The sequence below is a fragment of the Cyphomyrmex costatus genome, unplaced genomic scaffold (assembly GCF_001594065.2).
Source record: "Cyphomyrmex costatus isolate MS0001 unplaced genomic scaffold, Ccosl1.0 scaffold76, whole genome shotgun sequence".
Lineage (NCBI taxonomy): Eukaryota > Metazoa > Arthropoda > Insecta > Hymenoptera > Formicidae > Cyphomyrmex > Cyphomyrmex costatus.
The window spans coordinates 1,271,247-1,294,456 of NW_017280333.1; the positions used below are offsets into that span (position 1 = coordinate 1,271,247).

Below are 23,210 nucleotides of genomic sequence, written 5' to 3' on the forward strand. Positions count from 1 at the left end.
AACGCGTTCCATTCAGTGTACCGACAACCACAGTACTGCTAAGACACATACTTTCCGCAAAGTGTGTCTTATATCGTGTAAATACAGGTGTGTTTTTGTGCCTAATTTATATTTTTTTGAATATTTGTTTTTCATCTCGCACTTCCGCTCATATGACTACAAATACAATTTCTCGTGTGGAACAATGATCGAGAGAGAGAGATTGGTAAGAATATATATTACATATACTTTAAAATTCTTATATCGTGTTAGAATATTTCTGTATTTCAATATCTGAATGATTTTTAGTTGCTAAAGAAGGAAGTAAGGTTAAAAATGTTCTATTACAGATTTTGAGAAATCAAAAAACTTTATTTTCGAAAATGTACTCTACAAATTTGAACAATTTACAACTTTTTCTTTTTACGGAGTGAAATAGATAAGAGTTATTCAGGTATTAAGAAACAAAAATTAGTGTAATATTTTGACATTAAATATTACTAAGATATTTTATTATTTTAATGTATTATTTAAAATTGTCAACAATTAAAAGGGACTTTATACTATCATATATTTATTTTTATATTATAAAATATTCTAGTTTCTTATAGCTATATATATTATAAATCTATTTTTATTACTTAATTCAAAGTAGAATTTATGTTCAGAAATAAATTAAAATTTATCGCAATGTGATTTGAGTTAAGTATTATATGATTAAACCTTCTCGTGCGTGCGTAACCTTATTTTGTATATTTATTCTTACAATATAATTTTGATTTTTAATAAAAATGAGAGAGATTATTCGAGAATAAAATCAAATAAGTTTATGATATGTTAATTTTTAGTTCCACTCGAAATTTTAATTGTTCAATAAATTAAATATTATGAAATGTTTTCTCTTCTACAATAACAGTTACATGTAAATCGTAGTAGTCGAATTTATTGTTGCTTTTTTCCACAATTCCTTTTGCCTTGCTCACTACAAGAGTAACTATCAATACAAGATGTTTTGACAATTCACAAAGATTCGATTATCATGATTGTGTGATCAGCGTATTTATATACTTATATATTTATATACTTATATACTTTGTATTGTATATTTTTGTATTTAATATTGGAAGTTAAATAGAGTGCAAGCAATGCACGTATTGTCTAGTAATATAAATGTTATATAATATGTTAGATTGATATTTATATTGCATAGGAATAATGTATTGGCCATCTCGCACAATACGAATTTCTTTCTGTCTTTCTCAATCTATTTTTACGTTTTATAATATAATTATAGTCGCATTAAGATAATTAAAGCAAAAATCAGGTTTAATGATCCATATTAGAAAAATGCAACGTAAAATATTGTACAAATACAATGCCTTGAAGGTAAGAAGATTTATACAGTGAAAGTCAATTAATTCTGCAGCAAGGCTAAAACCTTTACCGTCTGTCTCTGTAATGTAAGAAAAATTTACGGTTTACTGCTCGTTGATTACAATTGAATCATAGCATATGCGAAACATGATAATCTCTGTAGACATATCGATACGACTTTAGGAATCTAATACTCAAGAAATCAATTCATTATTTTTCTCTGCATTTACTAATAAATAACTACCAGATTTCTATTAATTGCAGCTGTTACTTCAGTGAGATGTCTGCTACCGGTTGCAGATGTTTCTGTTCCACAAATATGACTATGTTCTTTTAATTATAGCCTCTTCGTTAATGTAATTGCTATTAGAGAGAGAAAATCGTAATTACATCAGCTAAGAGACTATAATTAAAAGGACATAATCAAATTCGTGGAACAGAAATGGAATTAACAAAATTTTAATTTGAAAACTTAGAAGAGTATGAGTCTTCAATTCTATTAAAGCGGATTTTGTTTATCTCTTTCAGATTTGATTTTATTGGAATTATGTTAAATCAATTTTTTAATTCAATTTATAAGCACTTTAATAAATAATTCTCACTGAATAATTGATTTTTTCATAATTTTGACTATTTTTCCAACGTACATATCATTATGTACATCAGATATCTGTGATGGCAAAGAATTAAATAATTTCAATAGATAATCTTTGATGTACATTACAATCTATGAAGGGTGTAAAAATTAAAGGTTCAACTTATGACAAAAGTTTATTACATTGACTGAGATTTAAATCTATATTAGAAAGAATATTTAACAATTTTGGAACACATTTGTAACAAATAACGAGCAACAAATGTAAAAAAAATGCTTATTTGATAATCTTTATTTAGATATTTTTAACTCAAATGTTATGCAACTATGTTAATACAGTATCTGTTATGTCGCATGATCTTGTAGCAGTTAACATCGCGGTTAAAGATTGAAAGTGAGTTTCGTCGGTTATTAGAAAGCAGCGCGCCAGTACGTCGGCATAACAAAATATTCGCAAATCGTTAAATTAATCATAAATTTTGTATTGCATTATCTCAAAACTAACTAATGCTTACACTTAAATTTTTGACGTTTTTTGTTCACAAAAAAGTAGTAAAATAGAATATAAAGATATTAACTTTTTGTGTCACAAATTTTTATATTAGACCGATTTTTTTTAAACTTTGTACCCGGGAGTTTTTTTGGATCGCTGATTACAAATTAAAAGTCAAAATTTTAAAATTCAAAATAGCTGATCTGATATCGTAGACCAATAATTCAAACAACTTTCATTATTTATAAAAATAAATTATTTCATAAGAAACAGGTTCTAATAATAATGGAATACATATTTCTGATTTTGCCGTTCGTAAGCTTACGCGCGCGATCGTGATCGGCGCAGCCGGCGGCGGCTATAAGCGGTCAAGGCAGCCGTGAAGTCCGTTCTTTATCTTTCGTCATTTCAATTTATTACTTTTAGTATTCGAAAATCTTAACCTTAGACGCAGTAATTAAACTATCGCTGAGTGCAGTAATTGTAATAATATGGTTACTATATTATGTACAAAATAATATAATGAAACTTATGTACAAAATAATATAATGAAACTTATGTACAAAATAATATATAGAAACCGTAACTAAATAACATCGAACTCTATATGTATTCCTGTGAAGTTGAACATAGAAATGAAGCGAAAGGAACTATCTGCATAAACAAAAACGGCAAGTAGAAAAACGAATAAAATTTGTAATGATTTATTTTAGTTACAACATAATGATTAGGAAAAATTATCTTTTTTAATATTAAGGATGACTTAATAATAGTCGAAACGTTTATTATTATTTATAAATATACATAATATAATATAGATACATACAAAGAACTAGTGAAGGCTTTTATGTTCCTTTTTTACAGTAATTAAAATACAAATTTTTCGAATTATAAAAATACAGATATTACTAACAGTAGCACAGTAAAATGTATTGAAGATTTTATCGTTTAATCCGTTTTTATACAATATTTATATTAAACACGTCAATTTGGTTTCGGCATTTATATTTTAAAAAATGTTTACTTGATAAAAAAAGTCGCACAATAAAAAATAAAAATTTCTTTTAAAGATGAAGATTAGCTCATTTTAATGCGGTATTAATGAAATTGAAAAACAAAATTTCGTTTGTCCCCTCCCCCCCATAAAAAATAATAAATATGGAAAAAACGTTTTTGTCTTATATTATTCGATTTATCTCAAAAACTTGACGTGATAGGCATCTTTCGCTAGCGGATTTATATTCAGCGTCTTCGAATTTATTGAAAAGATCAAATTTTGTTAGATAGTGTGTGTTAATTAAAATTTATAATTAAATATTTAATCATATTTGAAATGTATACTATACATTCCAAGCGATCTTGTATTTATTATATTTTACTTATTAATAATAAGATATCATGCTTCTAAATATTCACTAGAAATACATTCAATGCAGATATCAATTATATGCAATGTTATCTATTTCATGTAAATTGATAATATTATCTAATGATTATTTTTTTATATTTCAGGTTAACTATTGAGTCATCGGCGTAATCGTCGATCGCTGTTTTGTAAGTTATAAAATAGCTTCGACATACTGCGATTCAGTCAGAAATGGCAGGCTGAACGATCGATAGCTTTAGTAGCAGAGAAGTCGCGTAAAGAACTCGACGAGCAAAGGCTGTTAATTTAACTTTACGCAACAAGTACAACGCACACGAGATCTGTATAGTGCCAATATGACATATTTACAATCAATTTGGGAGGTAATTGGTTTCTTGTTATTGTCGACTTTTGCAATATTAGATAGCATCATCAGGTCACTCATTCCCAAGAAGTATAAAATGAAGAATATAGATGGCGAAATTGTCCTCGTGACAGGGGGAGGTGGAGGATTAGGGAGGCTTCTCTCCCTCAGGCTGGCCAACTTAGGCGCCATTGTCATTATTTGGGATATAAACGAGAATGGTAAGTCCAAACTATAAGAATAAGAAGTAACGAGAGTTACTTAATTAACACTATCGTTATCGTTATATTTTTTTCACAATGACGATTTTTTTTGATAATAACTTTATATTTTTTTATGACAGTATAAAGTCAGACTTGGAAAAATTACTTTTTTATAATTAAAGAGTATTTTATTATTATCATTACATGTTATTCATTTAAAAACGTTTTTATTTTTACTTTACTTATTACGCAACGAGTAAAAGTAACGTATTAGTATAATGATTTTTTTCCAAACACAGCGTTATCGTTACCGTTTATCAAAACATAAATAGTATCTTGGATTTTAATTTTAATATAATATTGAATGACATATTAAAAAATTGTTAAATTGTTAGTCAAATTTAATTCGTGATAATACTGCGGTAGTTTATTAGAGTTTGCGCGCGTTGTAAGTCTGAAAAAAGAATTTCGGCACGATTTAAGAATCTACATACATAGTATATATAAATTCACATGAAATTAGCATTCTCGATCTAGCTTGACCGTTATATAGCATGTTCTCATCGATATTTAGTTTAATTTATTGGACTCTCACGGTTCAATAAGATTTGATATTGTTATATTTTTAAGTAAAATATTACAATTATATTTATAAAATATTAGATAAAAACATTGATAAAATTCACCCAAAATTAATATCTTAAAATTTACACCAAATAATTATCTAAACATTTAAAATCCAGCTTGACTGTTAAATCTTTATTCTTAATTTGATGTATAATTACATCTACGGTTTTAAAAAAAATTACGGTATATTATTCGAATTAACGGACGCCGTATCGATGACCATGATCTTGACATATATTCTCAAGGATATAATCCTATGTGAATCCCAACAGGTTTTTAGCTGTTGCTCGTTATTTATTATTAAAAAGGATTTAAAAAGTGATTTATTTCTACCCCATATACGTATAATATTCAGAACTATCCCAAATTCTTTCTTGCTTACATAATGATTTTCCACGTAAAACGAAGTTCACCCTATATCTCCCCTATCCAGGTATACGACTTTTCACGCGAAATGACAGGATCCATCCCACTCGCCATGGGCCCTTGTTCCCGCAAAATCTTAATTACAATGTAAATGGTTATAACTCTGCGAAAAGAATCGTACAGATCTCGGTCACCCCGCATTGTTCTCGTCGCGGAAAGCCCTTTCAAACTAGCACTCGCTCGACTCCACATGTCATTTAAAATGTTTCGGCTTTTTCTCTCGCTGTCCCCCGGAGTTATAAGGTATATATAAGTATACTTTGGAGATCAAATAATAGATTTTATAATCTCATTGTATTTCTATAAGATCCAATTCTATGTCTTAAACCATTCAAAAGTTATTTAGATGACCCGGGCATTTTTGATGGGTAGCCATGGGTACTGCATATTCAAAATATCAACAAACATTTATGCTTTAATTACTATTAAGAGAAATCGATTCTAGTGAAAGTATCGTAGGAAATGATTGTATTTTTATGTACTATGAAAAGAGCAGCTACTCTTCGGATGAGAAGCCAAGTAGCAGGAAAGAGATATAAAGAATGGAACTTTCTACAGATCTTTACACACGACATACATATATATTACATTTTATTTTGTTTCTTACGTATATATATATTTTTTTATTACTTTTATAATTTTATTTACAATACAAATGATTTGTTTAATAAATTTTTAAAAACTTGGAAATAATAAGTATTAGTGTGGCATATAATATTAAGAATATATATTAAAAGTGTTAAAAGTTATTTAATAATTCTTACTATTTTTGTAAACTTAAAAATAATAAAATTACTGGAACTAAGAGAAAAGAAACAGAGAAGAGAAGAGTACAAGGAATTTTTAATTATTATTATATAATTAAAATGTTATAATTTTAGATTATTATTTACAATCGTATGTGCGCGCGCGCTAACTAAAATTATAATATAATACTTTGTACAGACACACTATGTGTCTGTACATTATAAAGTATTATTTTTTTTAATATTAGATGTAATTATTATATATCTTGGTGAAAAAATTGTCTGAATGTGTCCGAAATTGCCCGAAATATAGTCAAAATGTGTCTGAATTTTCTAAAAATTGTCGAAATGTACAAATTCGAACAGTTACAGACAAAATACTTTCCGTCAAGTTTTGGCAATACCTATTTAAATTTGTTATGTTTTTATATTTTTCGAACAAACTTTAATACATTTTTTTACACCAGAGTGTACAGTGTTTTTCATTATCTCGATAAAATTATCTAGATGAAGAAGTGGCTTTATCTTATCTTCATTTAGATTATTAAAAATATAGATTATCTTTATCTTATCTTAGATAAAAGAAATGTTATATCTTTTTCAAACTATCTAAGATTGTACAAGAGTATTATAAGAAATTAACTTCCAGTAGTAGTAGTAATGAAGATATTTTTCGTTCTATAAACAAAAAACTGAAATTAGTGCAACACTAGTCATTCAAAGATATATTGAAGTTGTTTCATATTTAGAAATAAATCTAAAGAAATAGATATTCTTTGTATCCACACGTTAAATAAATTTTTCAAGTATAATACATCATTGCTATCATCAGCGCCTCGCTTTAGTTGTAAACAACAAATATTAATTTGCACGTAGAAATAATTTATCAGACGAAATGTTCAAACAACTTTTGTTCTTAAAAAATAAAAATTTATAAAAATATGAAATCGCATTTTTTGTATCCTAAATTGTTTTACCTAATAGTTACTTAAAAATAAAATTATTTTAAAAATTATCTAGATAAAGCTTTTTTTAGTTTTATCTTTTATCTAGATTAATATAAAATTAATCATCTTAATCTAAGATACAGTTTTGTGTAATTTATCCTATCTATATCTAAATAATTTTTTATTATCTAAACGCAACACCGGTAGTGTATAATAATGTTCATTTACAAGTATAATTGAAAATTTTTTTATTCAAACAGTAATAACAGATCACACTATTTCTTTTTAAATAAAATATTGCTTGTAAGTCTGCAGTACAGTCTCATTACAAAATAGATTAGAATTAACATCAAAGCAACAATGATTTTACAATAGTCGCCTTCAGCAGAATGTTTATTTTGCAACTATTAAAAATTTTTTTCAACCTGATAGGATTATATTTTTAGACCTAAAAGTCAGATTTAATCGAAGCGGACAAAACTTTCAACTAATGTGCCCGATGAATACAAAAATTTGTAATTGAGCTACAAATTGTATTTATTCAAAATTTTTACGTTAAAAAATGTAATCATATATTTAGTAAAATTTTGAGTTTTTAAAAATGTTTATTCAAAAAAACTGATTATTTAACATATTTATATTTATTCAAAATATTAAAACAAAATATAAACTGATAAAGAAAGCTAAAATAAGCAATTGTTATCTCTTAACTATAACCGGCACTATGATGATTTTAAGTAAAAAAATGAATTTTATTTATTTTTTTATTATATTCAAATTTGATAAGAAAGGAAAACTTAAAAATTAAAAAAAATATTTTTGAAAGCATTTTTATTTTCTATTTATAAGTATTTATTATAATTGATATAATATATAATTTTATATATTGAGTTTTTATTCTAAATGACGTATTATTTTCATCTTCAATTTATTTAGTTCTATACTGTGCCATGTCATTAATCTGCTATGTCATTAATGGAGGATTATTTATTGCTTTCATTGTTTTTATAGATTTCTATTTTCTTGCAGGCTTGCAAGCTATGCATAAATATTATAATACAGAGTAGAAGTGAATACGGAAACAAAAATATTCGTAATTATATTTCAAAAATATTTATTTAAATGGAATGAAAAAATATTTATTTGTTTCTTTTTGAATAAAAAAGAATTGTATTCGAATAGATATTTTTAATCATTTTTTGTTCATTTATTTAAATATTAGGTATATTCATCGGGCATACTTTCAACAGTAGGAAAACAAACATTCTGCTGAACGCAACCAATGTCAAAATTACTTTTACTTTTCTCTTGGGACTTTCTTCTTATAAATGACTCGTAGTATTTCATTTACACTTTTATTATTATACAAATTTGTTTTCTGAATAGAAAATGTAATACATGCACATAATTATTGCTGTTAAAATATGAATAAAGTATAAGACATGACGTTTTTAAACAGTTTTTATTTTATTTCAGGTATCGAGGAAACTGTTAAACTTGTTCGTGCGGCCGGAGGTACGTGTTATGGCTATGTTTGCGACTTATGTGATCGGACAGATGTATATAAAAAGGCCAAAATTATTAAGGAAGAAATTGGCAAGGTAAACACAATTATTACAAGCATTTTAATAATGATATTGTTTTAAGAAAAATTGGAATTATTACCAAGCTCAGATAAGTATAAATGTGCTACAAACGTATGATAACGGTATCCTCGCGTTTATTTAATTGTTTAATAAAATTAATGGAATAAAATTAATCGAAAATATGTTTGAAAACGTAATATCGAAAGACAAATCGGTCGAAGGCTCTTCTCCTATTTAAAAATTCATATTTATTACTTATTGTAAATTGTAATACTTTATTAACGCATCCAAAGATTATTTTCTTTGTTATTAGTTTTGATTTTTGTCGCATTTGACAACATGAGTGGTTTACGAATGTTGGTACAGCGTGAAAGAAGCGTATTTTTAGGAAATGAATTATCCGTGATTAGCCAAGCTATTCATTGTACGATGAGAACTTTCCTGTGTATGATATTATGAAATTGTCTATGTTACGCTATATTGCGCTGTATTGCGATATACGTTGGGCTCGATATGTGAGTCTGACCTGGTCTGACCTATTTTAAGAACTTTATTTTATTTCGAAGCGAGAAATATAACTTTTAGTCGTTTTAGATGTCTCTGACATACTTTATGTTTAGGAATACAACATACATATATTGTGCATACTTCCTTCACTTGCATAATATTCATTTCTTCGCCAGCACTTTGGCAAAAAAATTCGTACAAGCTCGAAACGATACTTTTTTCAATAAAAAATAATTATATTTTTCTTAGTTTACTTATTTTATTTATAATTAATATATTATAATAATTAATATATTATAGGTAACGGTTCTTATCAATAATGCGGGTATCGTCACGGGAATGAAATTTTTGGACACTCCAGACGAACTTATTATCAAGACAATGGACGTTAATATCATGAGCCACTTTTGGGTAAGTAGAAAGTCTTTCCTCGTACAAAATTATTCCAATCGCCAGAGTAAATTATCTTGTATTATTTATATTAGCGCCGAAAAATTGAACGTCGATATATCAAACGTGATTTTATTTACTGCGAATTTTTTTGAAATCTGAATTGTACTAATTATATATATATATACTATTTGGAATAACTTGAAAATCTTCTGAAGGCGCAAAGAAAGTAGAATCGAGATGTCGTTGAAATACTATAAAAAGAGATTTCATTCCTTCTCAGTCTTTTACGCATGATTTTGCAGTAAGACATTGATTGCAAAACAATGGTCGAATCAATCGAGATATGCGATTAATATTTTTAATTGTACGATTTACCACAAATCCACAAATTGAGTTCAAATTCAAGAAGTATGAGCTGCCGTCTCATTCGGTTATCCACGAGAATCAACGGAGAAAGGCATTCCATTTCGCTCCTCCCGTTTGTTGCCGTTGGTCAGGTGCAAGAACCGGTCAGATAGGTTGTCGACGGACAAGCAGTGCTGTAGTATACTGTAGCGTAGTCTCACTGTGTGTTGCGACACGCACGAGCTAGCTTACCAAACATAAATAATTCTTTAATTCAAATTCCTGCTTAATCGACGATCCGCTTACAGGCTTTCGTTCGTTTGAAAAATGTAATTACATTGATTTTTTACTCTTATACATACATTATATACACCGACATATTATTATATATCAAAACAAAATATTTCTGTCATAATATTATAAATGTCATATTATATATGTATTATATTTCAAATAGTTTCTTTGTAATTTTTTTTGTAGTATTATTTTTGTTTAGATATTCGTAGAGCTATTTAATTAAATTTGCAAAATAAGATTTATTAATGTCAACTATTTCCATAAAAAATATGTTTACTCAAGAGCGGATTAAAAATATATAGGATAAAAAAATAAAATGATATTAAGACCGAATATTTATAGTTAATTTTTATATTATTTGAGACTAACTTAAATACAATCTTAGTCATGAAGCAATTAGAAAGCTGTATTAGTATTTTTAAATATTACCAATAAGGTCTTAAAATAAGAAATTAAATACCGGTCTGAGTATACGTAGAAAATATTAAAAAATCAATAAAAACATAAAAACAATATGTTATATTAAGAAAAAGTCAAGAATAACATATTGTATATATATACAATATGTACATATGTTGGGTTTTTCATATTTTTTAAATACTTAGGTCAGTATTTATATTTCTTATATCAATACCTTCTTAAGTAATTTCTTAAGATGCGAATACAGCTCTTTATTGGCCGGTATTCATAATCGGTTGTTATTTCAAAATCATCTTAAGCAATGTCTTAAGACGGTAATGCAGCCTTTTGATTGGTTTGTGAGACCTCAAGACTGAACTTAAGACGGTCTGGAATATAAGAACTCTGCCTATGAATACTGGCCTTTGATAGGTTTATGACATCTTGGTACATAAGTATATAATTAATATATATGCACATACATATATGTATATATGTTATTGTACGTGTATATAAATAATATATTATAATTATACATTTGCTCATGTAGATATTTTTATAATGTTAAAATATGAAATTTATAATTTTATAATTTAAAATATGAAATATTTGAAAAATATTTTATACTGTATGGAAGAAAATAACAATTTATCAATCTAATCAATAAATATGTATGTATTTTTAATATTTTTAATATTTATTTAATATCTTTATATATATATATATATACATTATATATACATATCGAATGTGCGTAAGAAATTTTTAATACACGCAATGTTTATATGAAGGTTAGAATAGCAATTGTAATTACTCGAAGCAATGTTCTTGGCACCTTTATGACGTATGTACTATCAGGATAACGATGATGATAGAGCGTGACCTATCTTCAATGAAAATGATGCAACACAACTACTTAATAATCATCTGTGCTGACGTAACGTAAAGAATAATAATTCACGTAGACATGAAATTAACGATTGGAATAATTGATACTAAAGCTTTTTATTGTAATTTTTTAAATAATTCCCTCAAGGTTCTCTTGTTAGAAGAAATAAAAGACAATCATCTCATACGATCGATTTAATTTTTATGCAAAACATTAACATGATGAAGTTTATTGCTTACTCTCTAGATTTCTTGAAATAAAATCTTACTCCAAATGATGAAAATACTGCCACTATTAAAAAAGAGTGAAAATATTTACGTTCTTGAATAAAAGTGATAGATTTTCATTTTTTTTGTGGTAAAATTTCACTGTTTTGGTATAAGGTTCATTGAAAAAAAGAAAATATTACTTCTTTTTTGGAGTGAATCTTACTCCGAAAGATTAAAATCTTATTCCAAAAAAGAATGAAAATCTATGTTTGTAATAATCTGTACAAAATTATCTAAATAAAGAGGCTTTATCTTATATATATCTAGATTATTAGAATGTATAATATTATTTCTATCTTCATCTTAAATAAAAGAATCCTGTACCTATTATAATAGATACAGGGTTCTTTATTGCACGCTATTATTGATACAGAATGTAATGTTATCTCAGAGGACATATTGAATTTGTTAAGATGATACGGCAATAATCCAGAAAAGAGTAGAAATAAAACGATTAAAGGATTAAGGGAAGGGATTAAAATTGAACCTCGGTTAAGAGTTAACTGTGAATTGTAAAACTAAGCTATTTGTATAAAATTCTAATACGGCTTTTGATTGATTTGTAACATATTAAGATTGTACTTAAGATAATTTTAAATATAAGAATCGGCTATGAATACCGGCCTTAATAAGAAATAGGAATTGTAATTGCAGAATTGGTTATGTACGAAAACTCGAAAATGTAACGTGGAACCAATTTAGATTCTATCAGCTCTTTCTCAATCCAGAGAATCAGAACTCAAAACAAACGCATTTCTTCGCGATTTTCTTTGTGAACTCGTCGGTGAAGTTTACGAGCGTAGCAATAATATCAATGATTAGATAATAAAACTAATAAACTAATAAACTTTGCTATTTTTTTTTACTCTATTTCAGACTGTGAAAGCTTTTCTTCCAACGATGTTGGAGAATAATAAAGGACACATCGTGAGCGTAGCCAGTTTAGCCGGTCAATGCGGGATTCCAAAATTGGTAGATTATTGCGCATCCAAATTTGCGGCAATGGGATTTGATGAAGCTCTTCGAATGGAACTTGAGGTAACTATAATTTATTGAACAAGTTATTGAATAAATTATTTTAATATTGTCTCAATTAATTCAATTTTTTCTCATTAAAAAAATATTTTGAATATCAACTGTTACAAAAAGAGAAAGAGAGAAAGAGAGTGACCAAAGATCGATGCGATGACAACTGGCTGGATTTCTGCCGGAGATTAATGCTCATTTAATTGCGATGGTTTTGACAGAGTTATGAGCAATCAATGTTAAAATGTTCTTCTTATTTAATTTGCAATAACTCAATAACAAAAAATTGTAGATATTTTTTAAAAACGATTTTTTATAGGAAGGACTTCTTCTTCCTATAAAATGTGAATTCCAATTTTGCCCAAAGATCAGAATCGCACTTTTGAGTGTCTATTACACGGAATGTATGCCAGAATTGCCAGACATGACGATCTTCGATTACAATGAATAGGTTAACGTGGGTTAACGTAACTGAGCAGCATAATGGTTTGTCCATTTGTAAGTTGTACTTCCGATTTCCGCTTCTTTGGTGAATTTTAATCTCTTGACTTCATGTACAGTATCACTGTATAAAAAATATCTCGGAGCTAGTATTTATAGTAAGTGTCTCTAATCTGGTGTCACGAATGCATAGGCTTATATGCAGCCGGGACGTGAATGGCGGATGACAATTCTCAGGACCCCACGCATTTTTTCCGCATTGAAAGATAAACTTTTTGAATAGTCATTTGCATTCAAAATGGATGTGCCCAATTGCAATGCCAGCAACATTCCTCGTTATAAATGGCTGGTGTTTTGTAAACAATTTCTTTATTTTCATCTCGGCCTTTTCGAGGACATAAAGAAATACGCATAAAAACTCTCATTGAATTAATAGCCATTCTCATGTGATATGACTGCATGTGCATGTTTGAGAGTGCAGTGGATGCCCTATGGGCTCTGCGGACTTTACGGGCAGTCAACTTTCTCGATCCAAAAATTTAATAAGACGCGTTACATTAGCAAATGAACTTCACATGTCACTCAACGAAGAGTACTCTATCAAATTATCGCAAAACCATCATTTAAATTTTGGTCATCATATGACAGTCCCTTGACAGTTTCGATGCAAATCTGCTGGCATAAAATGTCAAGAAACGTTCCGTTTAATTTTTATCACCAATGTGTTAACACAAAATGTTCAACAGATATTGTCGACAGAATAGGAGCAGAATGCAACAGTTGATGTAAATCTGCTAATATCTTCTGATCAAATTTGTTACCAATTTGTCGACATTCTACTAACATTTTTCTCTCTCTCTCTCTCTCTCTCTCTATCTGGGTTAGCCATATTTTTCTACGTACTATCACATATATATAACCATTATATAATAAATTGATCAACTCACTGTTACTCTTTTCTGTTCTAGTACGAAGGATACAATATCAACACAACAGTTGTATGTCCTTATTTTATTCGCAGTACCGGCATGTTTGATGACGTTCAATCAAGGTAGTTGAGATTTTGATATTTACAAATAATACAATGAATATACAAAATTACTTAAATATTTTAGAAATTCTTAAAAAAATTTTCTAGAAGCTATTATTTAAAAAATAAATATATTATTATTTGTATTTCTTCTAATAATATAAATACAAATAAATTAGTTTATATATATTATACTACATGTATGAAAGTATATACAATATTTGAAATTTAGATACATCCCGACTCTAAGTCCAAATGCTGTAGCCGATAGAATAATATTGGCGATGAGGTGTAACGAAAAGTATGCTATAATTCCAGGCTACTTACAAATATTGCTTACTTTAAAATGGTAAGTAAATTTGTTATTTCGTTGTCATTTTGTTACTTATAATACTTATATGAAAAAAATTGCATAATCGATAAAACGCAGGATATTTCCATGGCCATGTGTCGCGATGTTTCTTCGTGGATTAGTAAGAGACGTTTCGCCAAGCTGTGAAAATAGCAAATCATATACAATTGCAGCCACAACAGTCACGGAAAAGGAATGTATCATATCGTCATCAAAGGATCAGAACGGCGCTGCCATCCATCAACAATTGGCTAGACGTATCTCTAGTCCCGAAAGAAAACCTTGAACTTTTCTTACTTTGTTTCGATTTTAATATCGATCAAGAATGTTAAAATTTTGTTAAACGGTTAAAGTTTTATTTCTTCCTACTGCGTTTTTACCTTACAATCTGCAGTGTCGACTTGTAATTTTTCATGTTTTGATTTTTTAAATTATTTTAATGAATCAAATAAATCGCTTAATATGTTCGTATATAGTATGGAATAGAAATACTATCCATTTTGACGAGCAGAATTTTGCGCATTTGTGCAAAACGTGTTCTTTTTTTTCGAGTTTCTTATCGCTGTGCTTTCAATAATTGATTACCTATAATGAATAACAAGAACAATACGTTATGCATGCATAGAGAGCCTGTAATCAGAGAATTACCAACTGATCACGTGATTCGAATCGCGCCGATTGGAGGCGTATGCTGCTCAGAAAAGTTTAGAGTTGATTATAATAGATCATATTCTATTAACTTTTTCTGTAATTTGTAAGAATTGACTAATCACAGTCTATTATTCTCTTCTCATTCGACTGTGATTGGTCAATTCTTACAGATTACGAAAAAAGTTAACAGATTACAGCCAACAGAGAAACCAACTTTTAGAGAATGAAAAAACCGAAAAAAACCGAAACCGTTATCGGTAAAAGGACCGAAATTGAAAATTGGTACTCTGACTGTGACCGCAATCAGACCGAAATTTCATTTCGGTCCGAGTCTCTGCTACTAACATTTTCAAATTTATGATTATTTATTATATAAATGCTCCACAAATAAATATGCATACTTGTAATGCTATAACATCTTATATATTGCCGCAAAATTACAATTTTTTTTCTACAGTCATCTTATCTGTTGATAATCAAACTTAAACAATAACATTAAAATCATAATTTTATAAACAAATTAAGAATTAATGAGTTTTAAGTGCATATACATAATTAATGTCTACGTAATTAATAAATCATAAAATTAATATTATATTATTAGTTTCTTACTCTAAATCACTTAAATATTATATTAACGCGCGAACTCCCGTAAGGATGTTGGTTATTAATAGTATCTTATCGGTAATCATATACAAGCTGTTCCATATCTGCGGGATCATCTTTCGTGAGGAAGTACAGTGAATTAAACTGAGCAAAAAATTATCTACTATTTTTGCAATAGTTAACGAGATATTAATTCCTAAAGATCGCCAAATAAATACATAACAGAATAATCATGGTGATGCGCATTTATTTTTACTCTAGTGTAATGGAACCTCGCAAATGACGATTACGTCACTATACAGAACTCGACAACTATCAATTTTCGTGACGGTTGCGACGGTTCGTATTGAAGCAACAAGAAATAACATTGGTAATGTAATAATAATTATTATAATATATGCAAAGTGTTTGGAGCATACTTAATATACTCGCGGGAGAGACAGTTCCATCAGTTAGAATTCTTGTCCAATAGTAATTGTCGAGTAGTAATTAATCTCTTCCGAGAATCAAGTATCAGTAACCGACGTTCTTACTTGTCGATGGTTATCAACATAAAAAAGGCCAATCAATGCATGTGTAGGTAGCGCTTTATCATCGAAGAAGCTGAGCACCGAGGTTGAAGAACAAATAGCATCTTTAAATAACGGACGCTGGTCAACAGTTTTGTTTTACGTTGATCGCGATCATCGATCGGGCTCGTTCTGAGCCGTCAAACAATCAAGCGACATATCTGAAGTATGATTTACAGCAGCGAAAAGATGGCTCCTCGCGCTGCAGACTTGCGTAACAACAAGAATCGTAACATAATTACTAGTATTCCGAGTTGCACGGCTTTGTGAAGCCAGTACAGTCTGTAAATAGATAAGCAAATAAATCAGGATTTGAAGAATGACATGTAATCTCTTCTATTTAAAAAATAGATAAAAAGTACTATAAAATGAATTTTCACTCTCTCATTCCTGATTTTCGAAGATAAAAAGACTTCTAGTAATTCATTCTCCAAATTTTTCCAGATAGCAAACAGACTTTAGGAAAAAATTCTATCTCTCGGGGAGACCGTACTGTAATAAAAAAATTGAAAAACGAACAGATGTCTTACTTTGTGATGTATGAACGAGCAGCTGGCAGTGTATCTGGACTCTCTTTTAAGATAAATTGTCGTATACCCAGAATGTAATGCTCTAAGTATGATGGCCAGTAGATTCCTCTGACATCAAATATAAATGTTTCTCGATCCTCCAGACTGAGTTGTTCACCCAATCGTCGTACGTTGTCGTCTCTAAAATTCCACTGTTTCGTAGTGAAGTATTCAAACAATTTGGCTGCTTTGGAAAGTTTCGTCTGTATACGGACCATTATAGGTCGCGAACCCTTGATTCGAGCGAGAATATCTAAGATATACGCAGGTAGCGCATGCTGAAATATCACGCACAATTTGTTTATTATGATGGAGCTGCGACAGCAACAGTCCGGATACCAGAGCGCATTGTTCACCGGGTGTAATCGACAATATTTGAATGACAGGTTGACGAACTGTTTCCAGGTTATAGGATTTTGTTGACCGCTGCAACAGTTATAAATCGGAATGGTGTCGGTACGCTGCGTAGCGGTTCTCCATGCCGCGCAAATCATTAGGTTGATCACAATGTCAACGGGTACCAGATCTGCCACTTTATCCTCATGACACAGCACAGTTCTGCAAGAACGCGATTTCTAAGATAGATTTATTCAAAGATAATTTACAAAGATTATGAGCAAGAGATTATCACGCTACTAAAATAACAATATATAGATACTATAATAATAACTATTTTTCTTCTATTATAATATTGATATTATTATCATCAATGAGAGAGATGGCTAGTCGTCGTCATTACCTGAAGAAACCTTTTCCACCGGCGGCAATAATCCCTGTCGGGCCATTGTAATTGTCAATCCAACCGGCAACTGGTTCTCTATATGACGACAATACGATCGATGGCCTGACAATCGCTATCGGTAAAGAACCTTTTTCCCGCTCCAGCATTCGCTCAGCCAATGCTTTGGTAAATGTGTATGTATTTGGTCGGCTAGCGATAAGATTTGGCGTAAATTCTTCAAACATTTTGTCGTCCATCCACTCTGTCAGAGCGATCACCTGATCGGGTTCCCGTCCCACCGGATAAATCTCTTCAGCAACATCGTTCCGATCACAATTACAGTATGCCGTTGATACATGTATAAATGCCTACGATCAAACAAATAGTAATTATCGAACATTTTATACATATTCTATACATGATGCGAAAGGTATAGACTTATATTACAGGAACGCCCATCTTTTGTCTTGTGCCGATCGAACGTGCGCTCCTAATGAGTGTTTTCATGGAGAAAGTTCTAATCAAAAGTACACTTAAGAAAAAGAAAAGATAAAAACTTAAAGAAAGAAACAAATATCATTGTCTGATGATCAATTGCATAGTGCAATTATCTAAGTTGTATAAGTTCTGCTCGCTAATTGTTACATAAAATTAAAAGAAATCGTGGAATTCATCGAAGACAATAACTTCTAAATAATATTTCGAACGCTTTATTTGGACATAAAATGCGTAATACATGAAATTATAAAATATTTACGTTTTTAATTTAAAATATTAATTTTTTGAAACTTTTTGACAATATTACTTGACACTTTCATTCATCATGTTTCATTCGCACAATTTCATTGATTAATTTGTTACCACGAGAAAACAAATGAATTACTAAAATCCATATGAGATTGTTAAACAATGAACGATCGGTGTATGATTTAAATATAGAATCGCGCGATACAATTAGAGTGCAGAGTACAAATACACTCGTACATAAATCTATTTACCTTTCGCTCTATTTACTTTTCGAAATTTGTTGACACAAATCGAATGTATTTTGCTATTAAGCAGAAACTTAGTTAGATTATTTAGTTACTGATTAATTAAAAACAATGTACATCACATGAACAAATGAAACGATCAAGAATTCGAAAGATTTTTGAGAGTATATATCTCGAATGTGTATCTTTCGAGATGTGGTTAAGGTGTTAACCATCCATAGACAAAAGTGTATTATCACTGTAATCTTTCGTAAAGATTTGTAAAAAAAAAGAGATCATTACAGATTAATCTTTTATTAAATTATATTCACGACTGAAAACTAATTTCGGCTCGATTCGGTTGAACTGAGCAATTAGAAAAGAAAATCTCTTACCTCCACATTATGCATCCGATTGCATAATTGAACCAATCTTTTGGTACCCAACATATTTATGGTAATTGAGAGCTTCAAAGCCTCGTCAAATTTCACGGTAGCTGCTGAATGAAAAACGATCGATACGGATCGTATTAACATATTTTGATCATCTGCAGAGATACCCAATTCTGGCTTCGTAATATCGCCAGCTACGGGTATGATTTTTGAAAGCTCGCCCGGAGAATCCCGCCGTAATTTCTCAAAAAGCTGCCAAAATATGATTTTAATTTTTCGAAAGTGATCAAAATAGGTGAAAAAGGTAATATTTACCGGTCTGTTTAAAAGTTCTTGCAATCTCTCTTGCACATTTTCACCCTTCTTAGGTCTCATTAGAAGATAGATGTTTTTGATATCTGGACATGATCTCAGTAACTTCTCGACGAGAACCTTGCCCATAAAACCCGTTGCTCCAGTTATAAAAATGGACCTGTCTCTGTAAAAGTCCTTTATGGATGTGTATTCACTGCCAGCCATATTACTATTTGCTAAACACGTTCTTTAAAAAATATCAGACATTAGAAAAAGACAAAAATATATTTGTATACTTAATAATATATAATTATTCATTAATTTATTTAATTATTATGGCGTATCCTACCTGAATTATTTCATTCAATTTCCTTAAATTACTTTCGGACAGAAAGTACTTTAGACCTCTTTGTTACTGCGAGAATAACTCTGTCTTCTCTGTTCCTACTTTCGTTCCTATATTTTTCACATAAAATCATGAATATTAAATTTGATATTGAAATTCTATTTTACGAAGATACTTCATTTTTTTTAAGATGATAAAACGTGCTTAAAATATGTACATATTAAATGAAAAATGTTTTTATTTAAATAATAATCGATTTTTATGCTATTTGTCAAATATTTGCATAAATTCGTATAAATATATATTTCATATAACATGTATTTTATACATACAGGATATTCGAGTTTAACTGTATCCCAAATACTTATTTCTTCTTTTTCATTTCAAATAAAAGTTTCATAATTTTAGAGAAAAAAAATATGATGCATGCAACAATTTTTGATATTGATACGTGATTCTTTTCAATATTATTATTTTTTAAATGTATAAAAAAACTATATTTTTTTTACTTAATTCTCTAATCATTTTATATATACAGAGTAGGGTTAGATTATTCTGTCAGTTTCAACTTTAAAGTAATACAAAAATTAACGATAGCAAACAATATCTCTTTGCAGTGACTTGCTTATTTGCTCCTTGAAGGCACAAGCACATTCTTTAAATAATCAACATGTTCTGTTTGATCAAAAACATGAATTTGTAGCAAGAAATGGACGAAAAAGCCCTACTCTACCCTATAAAAAAAGTGAAATATAATAACGAATAAATTATTTTTACATTTGATATTTTGATTTTTATATCTAATTTTTTAATTTATGTCATTGTTCTGTATATAAAAGTATTATAAATATATATGACTCGTATATCTCCTGCAAAAAGTTTAAAATTATAAATGTGTATTAATATTTATAGAATATAATATATTGTCGAGTCTTGTAAACAGGATGTTAGTGTTTATTATAATTGTGTGAATTTATATACCGCGTACGTAGTCCCCCCCGCGACGCTGATAGATTTTCAGCCTTGACGCATACATATTCACTACCGGAGTAATACCACTTAGTTAAATTGACAATCAATCTAACAAATTTTGGTGCTTATAGCATCTTATTAGATCTTAATAATATGTTGAAAGACATATATTAAAATTTAATATTGAAGTAATGATAATTTTAAATCTGTGAAAAATAATATAAGATTGCGAAGAATATCACAAGTTGGCGTTTCGTCCCGGTTTCCACTACTGGGCTCATCAGTAAGGCATTGTAATGGAAACCTATCTTAGACGCCTGGGGGAGATGTTAGAAAGAAGTTTTATATAAAAAAATACTCATGTAATTCGGCACTTGCGAGAATTGGCATGAGTGACTATAGACCTCTGTTGGCTAGTCGACGTAGTGATATTCTTCATAATGTTCTTCATATTTAAATAAGTAATTAAAGCGCATTTTTCAGGCCGCGCGATATAAATATAATGAAAGATAATACTAATTGACTCGTATGATTTAAAAATCTCAGAAAGTGTAATGCCTAATCGAGTTAGACTCACATGTAACAAAGGATTATTGCAGAGGGAGAGAAAAAGATATTATTTAGTAAATAAGCATTCGTATGCTTTATCTAACAATTCTGTATCCGTTTGTAAATTTAAACTATTGTTTTGTTTATGTATGTAAATAATTTCTGACATGAGTCTTTTGTTTAAAATTTTGACAATATTATAAGAATATTATTACAAAACGGTTATCCATTACAACTAATATTTAATATAATTAAAAAGAGACTTTTTATTTAAATGAGCTTAATATAAGATGTTGAATAAAATTATTTAAAATATATTTAAAACATATGAATTAAAATGTTAATTTGCAAAAATGTTTCGACTAAACAGAGCCGTTATCAGTTTTATAAGTGTAAACAATTTTGTAGATAAAAATAATTTTTATTCAAGTTCTAAATCGCCATTAAAAATATTTTTGTATTATCTTTAAAAGCGATCTAGAATAATCTGTATTTTTTTCATTATCTTCTATTATTTTAAAAATATGTGCTATATATTCTTAAGGCACTTATCTTACTTCACCAATGACTTACCTGATCTTCCTTTGATGATTGTTTTTAATTTGGTTCTTGTGAAATGATGAAGTGGTGAGAAAGCCTTAAAGATAAGGATACAGCACCTGCGTATCACGACGGTCCCTTTTTAAAATACGTATATGTTGAATGGTGATTCTTCATATCGTGATGAATTCATATCGTATCCCTTGCTGGCACAAACTCGTTGCCTCTATGTACAAAACGAGTAAGATCTTTTTCTGAGATTTTGAATTACGTCATGTAATCAAACTGAATTAAATAAATTTTAAAAGGACAAATACTTCTAATTAATGAGAACAAGCCGTAGCGGTCTAAGCTGAATCACAGATGCTTCTATAATAATATTCACTATATAATTGCATGTGAATTTATATACTACGTATGTAAATCTTTTATTGTGAAAATGTTTCCTGACTTGAAATGGAATACTAATAAATTGCCGTAGTAATCTGATAATGTTAAACAACCTTCAAAATTTATAAATAATCAGTTTTTTCATTGCGAACAATATTACCTCGGCCGGGAGTCGAATCTGAATCTCTATCATTCCGGACCTTGGTAATATATAAAGGCTTAGCAAGCTTGCAATTTTAATATCTTTCGCAATGAAAAAATTGTTTATTTACAGATTTTATTAATCGTTTAACATTATGATGATTGATATAAGATATTATAGTGTTGCGTTTCAAGTCTAAAAAAATTTCGGCGCGCAAAGATTTACATACCTAGTATGTAAATTATTCTAGAACGACAAGTAAATATTTTATTTACTAATGAAATATGAGTCAAAAGTCTTCTACCATTTTGCAATTTTCGCAATAATTTACAAGAGATATTAAAAATCTTCGAATATTTATTTATGATAATTTTTTACTTAAGTATTATTGTCTTCACAGAAAAACAGTAGACAATGTCGCTCGAGCGTCGTGCGGCATTTGGACCGCGCGCGGTGAGGTGTGCGGTGAGGGCGGTGAGGGGAACAGCGGAAGGCGGAAGCGATTCGAAAAAAAGGCCGAAAGTTATATACATTTTATGTATCTTCACTTTGTACTTGCACCTTTAATTAATAATATATCAGTTACTTTTCATGGTAATATTTATTATTAGATAAAAAGGTTTAAATTTTTAAGTATCCTTTTTTGAACATGACTTAAATTTTTCATTTTTATGATATGATTTTTTTCGGATATCATTTACTTTCTACGACCGACTGCTGCCAATTGAAGGTTGTTAGAGTACAAATATATTACAAATATATAAAAAAAATGGTTTAAAAGTATTATGTAACGAAAGAGAGTGAAATACGGCGAAAGAGAGGGGTGGCGGGGGTGGGTGGTGGA

At 29.2% G+C, this 23,210-nt stretch overlaps 2 protein-coding genes across 2 annotated transcripts; one reads left to right on the top strand and one right to left on the bottom strand.

Moving 5' to 3' along the window:
• The first annotated feature begins 65 nt into the window (after positions 1-65).
• On the top strand, positions 66-14,996 carry LOC108781139 (epidermal retinol dehydrogenase 2). The gene is made up of 8 exons (XM_018549034.1): positions 66-87; positions 3,954-4,392; positions 8,597-8,721; positions 9,514-9,624; positions 12,682-12,843; positions 14,241-14,323; positions 14,535-14,651; positions 14,733-14,996. Exons 2-8 carry the CDS (start codon positions 4,164-4,166, stop codon positions 14,938-14,940), a joined length of 1,035 nt encoding a protein of 344 aa, XP_018404536.1. The 5' UTR covers positions 66-87; positions 3,954-4,163; the 3' UTR covers positions 14,941-14,996.
• A 926-nt stretch (positions 14,997-15,922) lies between these two features.
• LOC108781079 (putative fatty acyl-CoA reductase CG5065) lies at positions 15,923-19,853 on the bottom strand. Its single transcript, XM_018548955.1, has 6 exons — positions 19,777-19,853; positions 19,449-19,674; positions 19,137-19,385; positions 17,789-18,138; positions 17,011-17,607; positions 15,923-16,762 (listed from the first exon to the last, which is right to left on the bottom strand). Exons 2-6 carry the CDS (start codon positions 19,650-19,652, stop codon positions 16,654-16,656), a joined length of 1,509 nt encoding a protein of 502 aa, XP_018404457.1. The 5' UTR covers positions 19,653-19,674; positions 19,777-19,853; the 3' UTR covers positions 15,923-16,653.
• Positions 19,854-23,210: the final 3,357 nt, after the last annotated feature.